Here is a 7,658-nt window from a genome sequence, read left to right as displayed (position 1 = left end):
GTATGTGAATATCTACACTTGTTTGTTGTGTGCTAGTTTCATATTTAAATTAATTACCATTAAATAAAGAAACATGCAAATAATAATTAAAATTGAAAAAATATTAATTAATACTAAGTTAAGTTGATTAATTGATTTAAATATAAATACTTTTATTATATATATATATATATTAAAGGAAATAATAATACAATTAATCGTAATGGTGATATTGATAAAGTATGAGGGAAAATTTTGAGCAATTAATTTAGCTTATATATATATATATATATTTCAAAAAAAAAAGATGAAAATTTAGGGATGGGCTTCAGCCCACCCTAATCTCCATGTGGATCCGCCAGAAACGAACATAACTTCGAAAACCTGCATCGACACTCTTAACAGACTCATCGGCTAGAGATAGAAAATGCTCGAATAAGATAATCTTTGGGTCTATAGATGCTAACTCCATAGTCGACATAACATATAGGAACAGAGCAACCCGGTTATTGCTGGAAAGCCAAAAGTCTAAGTAGCTTTTCTTTGTAAATAAATGTAAGGGGTGATCACCTCGTTGTATGCAGATACTGAATTTCTGAGGCGGAGCAAAAGAAAAAACCATGGCTCCCTGAAGTATCTAACTATACAAATCATCTTCATCAGCTGCACCAGCAGATGATGCAAACGGGTCTGATGCAGCAGCCCCAGCTGGTTGTTCAGCAAAACGGAATTCAGTTCCAAAACCACGCGACTGCTGCAAGGTCTGGGCAAATGCCTGGTATTTCCGTATGTCAGCATCACTCACACTCCTGCGAGCATATTTCATGGACTCCTCAAAATGTGAAGGCCTGATTTCTGATACTTCTTCAACATCCTCATCCATCGAATCAGGATTTGCCCCTCTTTTCCTCTCCCTCTCTATGTCCTGGAAAACACATTATTGTCAATAAACTAACTCGCACGTATAATGCCAGTGGGAAATAATCTGGATGAACTCACTAAATACCAGAGGCGAAAAGACTAAGCATAAATGATCAACATCAACACAAAATCATTGGATCAACTCCTAGATACAAACGTAACGAGCAACATACACAAACTATGTTTCCAGCTCTAAGCCACTGCACCGCTAAGAATCTTATTCGAAGACCTAAAACCAGGGACTTTAATTGAGTTGATACAAGTAATAACTGATCTTATGAAGGAAACAGCAGAGAACAGAGTGGGTGGGTTTTTCTATTTTCCCTTGTTAACTGATACTCCATCCGTCCCATTACAAATGTCCCACTAATGGGATATCCCATTACAAATGTCTCATTCCTTTTTTGGCAACATATTCTCTCTCTATACCTAATATTTAAATAATTTTCACCAACCCGCTTTATCTACTAATTACATATTTCTTAATCTCCGTGCCCAAAAGTAATGGGACGGAGGGAGTATGTGTTGGGAATCTTGCATAATTTTCAAAATTGCAAGGATAACTCTACTGTAATAATGACCAGTATTGTGGTCCATGTAGTTGCTGCAGGATACACCACTATAAAACCAGAGAAGTGAAAGGAGAAAGCTGATAAGAGTGGGAAGAACAGCGTACTTTCTCAATATTCTCTCTTATGGCATATTTGCAAGCCCTCTGACATATTTCGGTGATATCTGCTCCACTAAATCCTTGAGTATATTTAGCAAGGGCTCGGAGATCAACATCCTTGGACAGTGGTGACTTCCTAAGACATGCTTTGAAGATCTGATGGCGTGAATCTTCATCTGGCAGGGGAATGTATATTAACTGATCAAGACGACCTGGCCGTAGAAGTGCTGGATCAATAATGTCAGGTCTGTTAGTAGCCCCAATAATGAAAACAGTCTTTTTGGCATTCATGCCATCCATCTCAGTGAGAAGCTGATTGAGAACTCGGTCAGCGGCACCACCAGCATCTCCAACACTGCTACCTCTCTGCAAGGCACCAAAAAAGCATTGCAAGTAAGCTGTAACTGTATTTGTGAACAAATATATAAACTGAATTCGCAGGACGTCCAAACTACAGCATCGTACTCAAATTAAACTATTAGTCAGCAAGGAAGATCCTATTTTGTTTATTCGAATATTGGGAGAATATAACCTGTGTAGCAATGGAGTCAAGCTCATCAAAGAAGAGGACACATGGAGCAGACTGTCTAGCCTTGTCAAATATTTCACGAACATTGGCTTCACTCTCTCCAAACCACATGGTAAGCAATTCAGGTCCTTTAACACTAATGAAATTGGCTTGGCATTCATTTGCAATAGCCTTAGCTAGCAGAGTTTTTCCACATCCAGGAGGACCGTAGAAAAGAACACCCTTTGAAGGGGACATACCAAATTTCTCAAACTTCTCTGGATGTTCCACAGGATATTGAACAGTCTACAACATAGTAAACAGATTATAACTAACTGAGATTAACTATAGCACGCCAAACAAGTAAGTTGAATCATCAGTAATGATTTATATTACCTCCTGAAGCTCCCTCTTGACATTTTCTAGCCCTCCAATATCTTCCCAGCTGCAATTTGGCACTTCAACAACCTGCATCAAGTACAAGAATTAACAAGCATAATTTAATATCAATAGACCTAAAAGGGTTTGGTATAACATTCCAGTAAAATGTGCACTTACAGTCTCCCGCAAAGCAGAGGGGTTGCTTGTTCCAAGAGCAGTGTGGAAGTGTTCATTTGTAACAGCCATGGAGTTTAGTATCTCAGCATCAATTGAATCATCCTCCAAATCAATGACATCCATTTTCTCTCTGATGCACTGAAGCGCTGCTTCAGTACAGAGAGCTGCTAGGTCAGCACCAACATAGCCATGGGTGTCCTTAGCAATCCTCTCTAAATCAACCTGCAATACCATTAATTCATCAAACAATGCTGCAATTCTTTTATCAAGTTATATAAGTTCATTTCCTTATTAGAAGTGCAGGTCGTACATCTTCAGAAAGTTTCATATTCTTGGTGTGAATCCTCAGAACCTCCAGCCGCCCAATTTCATCAGGGACACCAATGTCTATTTCTCTATCAAATCTACCAAACCTTCTAAGAGCTGGGTCAATGCTGTTAGGTCGATTAGTAGCCCCCATAACAATGACATGGGCACGAGATTTCAACCCATCCATGAGAGTCAGCAGCTGAGAAACAATCCTCCTTTCAACTTCACCGTGTGTCTTCTCTCGCTTAGGTGCTATGGAATCAATTTCATCAATAAAAATAATTGATGGGGCATTCTTCTCAGCCTCCTCAAATGCTTTTCTTAGGTTGCTTTCACTCTCTCCAGCCAGCTTGGACATAATTTCAGGGCCATTAATCAAAAAGAAAAATGCACCAGTCTCATTAGCAACAGCTCTTGCTATCAAAGTCTTTCCTGAACCTGGAGGTCCAAAGAGTAAAATTCCTTTCGGTGGTTTGACACCAATAGACTTGAAGAGCTGTGGGTGCCTCAGGGGCAATTCTACTAATTCACGAATCTGAGCCATTTGCTTCCTAACACCACCTACATCATCGTAACCCACCTCATCCAATCTATCCTCATCCTCTCGCCTCACAGGCTCCCCTTCACAAAAGATCTCAGTATCAGGGGCAACAACACAATACTCTCCAGGATCAGTCTCAATGACTTTAAATTCCACGCTTCTCATCCCCCCTCTAACCAAAAGATGGTCACCTTTCCTCACTGGGCGATATGCTTCCAAAAAGTACGCTGCACAGATAATATCAATTTCTCATTAGACTTTTAGTAGTATGAGAAAAATTAACAAAATTTAAACTTCTAAATTTATCACATTTAAGGGCTTACGTTTCAGATATACATCGAAAAGATCTCCAGTTAGACCTTCAATCGTATCATCCAACGGCAAAATGTGGACACGCTTCCCGTATTTCACATCTGGGCACTGGTGCACAGACACAACATCCCCAAGCCGAACCCTCAGGTTCGTCCTCACAACCTTGTTCATCCTAATTTTCGGCTCTTCGCATGTATCATCAGCAAGGGCAATGCAGACAGTATCCTTTCTTTTCTTCCCCTGAAAACAACCAACAACAACATGCTCAAAATCCAAATGCATCGAAATAAGAAACATGATGGCCAAAATCACAAGTCCAAGGACTAACACTCTGTGATATAATGATATTCCAATATCATATGCTCCATACCCCATGAAACAGTTACGCAAATAATACACTTGGGCATATGCTATAAGCTTGAGTAACACCAAGTTCGAGAATCAGCATTGGCATCCAGAATAGGTTAGTTCAAAATCGGAGGATCGTGAACCAGTCAGATGCAGTCACACAATCCGTAGAATCCTCAATTGACAATATTTCAGACCAGCATCATCAACTTCAAGGATCGACATAATTTCTTATTTGTGCTTTTTAAAAAGCCAACTCTGCATTCCTAAGAACTAACCAATATTACTATGTGAGATGTGACCAGCCCCAAAATGAGCTCATAGGAGCATGATCCGATCAGTGATCCATACACACTGACACTGTGATCACTAACCACCAGTTCCCCAACAATCAGTCCATCCAACATATTTCCCACATATGAGGATCTTAAACAAAATTACTCACATATGCAAACCCTAACCCAGCGCCATTCAAAATTGGGAGAGGGAAAACCCCAAATCGACGAAATTACAAAGCCTGAACTAAAAAGAAACCTTGAGCAAAATAGTATCCCCGCGGAAAAGCTGGAGCTTTTCCATGGTGGCGGGGTGGAGGGAGACGACAGAATTGTCATCGTTGACAGCCTCATCCACAACCAGACGATTCGCGGCCTTTTTCCTCTCCAAGATCGCCGTCGAGAAGTCCTTCTTCCCACCTTTCCTGTATAGAAAGAAAAAAAAAGGTCAGATTTGCGGCATTAATTCACTAAAATTAAGCGGGGAAAACAGAAAAGCAAGCTACTGAATTGAATTTAGGTTTCCAACTCACGAATCAGACGACTCGGCCTGGTGACTCATGGTTTGAGGTAGCTCAGAATCGAGTATCGGAGAATACAATGATGTTCGTTTGGATTGGGGAAAAAGAATAGAAGCAACAGTAGTTGAGAGAGAGAGAGAGAGAGTCAAATGTAGATAAATAGGGTTTTCCAAGAATATACGTCACAGCAACGTGTTTGAGTATCCAATAAATTTACCACAGATTCACTGCACAACAATTTCCAACAATCAATTAAGTTTAAACTCGATAATTTAATACAACCAGCTTTTATAACTTGCAAATTATATGTATTTATGAAGGACAATGTGCAGTCAAATAATTCCTGATAATTTACTGTTATCTTCTTCTTTATTTATTTTTGTAACCAGAAAGTTTGATAAATGAATGAGTTACTGAAATTCAATCTCTAACTTTTATATCCAATTTAAAACATACTTTTTTAACATGCAATATATATATATATATATATATTGATTTAATTGTAATGTAAGTATTTAGATACTTTTTTAACATGCAATATATATAGTTTTTAATTTAATTGTAATGTAAGTATTTAGATGGCTAGTTTTCTTTCATATACAACTTTTTCAGTTTGTTTATTTGTGTTTTCTATGAGTGCATCTGAAAATTGTGATCGTAAAGTTTCATGTAGCAACTACAACAAAACTAGGCTTATAATTATATGATGCAGTGTTTTTTTATATAAAATATACGAACCAACACGCTAAACAAACGAAAGTCAAAATGCCATATACATTTTTTAGTTAGAATTTATAAATATAATATTTATTTAAATTCGTTATTTAATTTATAATTTGAATTAAAATATCGGTCAATTAAAGTTGAAGTGACGTATAATAATTAAAAAAAATACACATGACAAACTAACCTCTAAAAATAATAAAAATTCTCCACCCGATCTTGGGCTTGTTGGCCCAAGAGTCAATATGGACTTGGGTAGGGGTCTTCACAAGCGAGCTCAGTGTGGGGCCCAAACTCTTGACCCGACCGTATTGTTCATGTGTCCTTTTTTATTTTACGGAGGAGTACTACTTTTTTTTTTTATCAAAATACGAAACAACAATAATAGTGGAGCCTAATTATGAAACAATCATGTTGATTATTTATAATCATTAACTGCACGTAATTGATTGAAAACATTCACCAATCTTCCAAATTATTCCAACCCCATCACCGCCCTTGATTCAATTGTAGCTCAAACTTATCATACAATCAAGAAAAATTAACCAACCCTTGTTTTCAAGGCACTTAGTCTGAAAGCTAAATAGGCATTAGCACCGCCAAAAGAAATAAAAAAGTAAATAAAATACAGCAGTGAGAATAAGAGTAGAGGCACCAGTCCACTTGCATGTATGATGTACTCCATATTCCTTGACAAAGAAAAAATTTAAAATAACCTCATACAACACTAGAATATTGAGAGAGAGAGAGAGAGAGATTTATCCTCATTCTGTGCTGGCATTCTGGCTACATGCCCCAATCATAGATACCCACAGTAGAAAATCTTATAAACAAATGCTTCTCATCATTTTGCTTTCCCTCTTAATTTGTGAATTTATTGGATTGAGTAGTGACCAATTATACATCTTTTTTTAGCTCTTAATTACACTCTTTCTCAGTCTTCAATTACACACTTACTAACCTGCATCAAATTCAGACCCCACCAAAAAGCAAAAGTAATAACTGTGAAAGAAGGAACTCATTTTCACACCACCTCACATTATGGCCTGATTATAATCACTATTTGGATATGAGATATTTGAAAACAATGTCTCGTACAATTTGTAACTTGTATTAGGAAAAAAATAATCACACCAACCAAATTGTTTATTGGACTTTGTTGAGGCATGAGTACGTGATTATATTGCTGAATTAACATTTTATTGAATAAAAGGAAAAGGAAAAAAGAAAAAAAACTTCAGAATCCATTGAAAGCACAAAAACATTAAATAAGGGCCGAACCTCAATAAAAAAATTTCAGTAAAAATTCAATGGTAAAAACACCAGCAAAAAAAAGGAGTACTCGTCTAATACAGGATTAAGCAAAAAAGAATATCCCGAATGGCATGAGTCCTCTAGCCCTTCATAGTCACGCGAGAGGCTAAGCAATTAGCAATGCAATTGCCTTCACGAAATATGTGAGAAATTTGGATGTCGATATTAGTAATTCCATCTACTTTTGAAACGTCAAGGGACCGCCTGAGATCGAGTAGAGAGAAGTTGAACCACATACATCTAGTTCGATTCAATCTAAATGTGTTGTCATATGTGTTTTATTTGCAAATACTTATAGACATGGATAAAAATTGTAAAATAAAAAATCTCAACATAACACCTTTGATATAAACAATTATATTAAACATTATATAAATCTTGGGTATCAAACATTAATTATTCCTAAAACCATATTGTGAAGTACTTATTGTTTGTATTTAGAGTACAATAGAATCCCATAACTAGAATCTCTTAAAAAGAAATTCCTATTACTCAAGTTGACTACGACAACTGAAAAGTAGCACATGAAAACCTGTTATGTTTGTGGGATTTTTGTAATGTTTATCTGTTGCAGACATAATTTAGCTGAAATAGCTAGGCTAACTACATTTCTTGTTCAAGATATGAATTCAACAAATATTTCCAAAGTTGCAATATTCATGATTCCAAATGGTAGACA

The 7,658-nt window shown here is 36.9% G+C and overlaps 1 protein-coding gene across 2 annotated transcripts; it reads right to left on the bottom strand.

The window, feature by feature from the left end:
- Window positions 1-394: 394 nt before the first annotated feature.
- On the bottom strand, window positions 395-5,128 carry LOC131000533 (cell division cycle protein 48 homolog). Of its 2 annotated transcripts, XM_057926499.1 has the most exons (9): window positions 4,955-5,128; window positions 4,681-4,846; window positions 3,810-4,038; window positions 2,947-3,713; window positions 2,637-2,858; window positions 2,475-2,546; window positions 2,103-2,384; window positions 1,577-1,936; window positions 395-904 (listed from the first exon to the last, which is right to left on the bottom strand). In XM_057926499.1, exons 1-9 carry the CDS (start codon window positions 4,981-4,983, stop codon window positions 617-619), a joined length of 2,415 nt encoding a protein of 804 aa, XP_057782482.1. In that variant the 5' UTR covers window positions 4,984-5,128; the 3' UTR covers window positions 395-616. The 2 variants fall into 2 exon arrangements, with proteins under 2 accessions (XP_057782482.1, XP_057782484.1); XM_057926501.1 differs by lacking the exons at window positions 4,681-4,846; window positions 4,955-5,128 and adding an exon at window positions 4,127-4,641.
- Between the last annotated feature and the right edge of the window lie 2,530 nt (window positions 5,129-7,658).

The sequence above is a fragment of the Salvia miltiorrhiza genome, chromosome 8, assembly GCF_028751815.1.
Source record: "Salvia miltiorrhiza cultivar Shanhuang (shh) chromosome 8, IMPLAD_Smil_shh, whole genome shotgun sequence".
NCBI classification, from domain to species: Eukaryota; Viridiplantae; Streptophyta; class Magnoliopsida; order Lamiales; family Lamiaceae; genus Salvia; species Salvia miltiorrhiza.
Note: the sequence above shows the minus strand (reverse complement) of the source record. Positions and strands in the feature narration are given on the sequence as shown.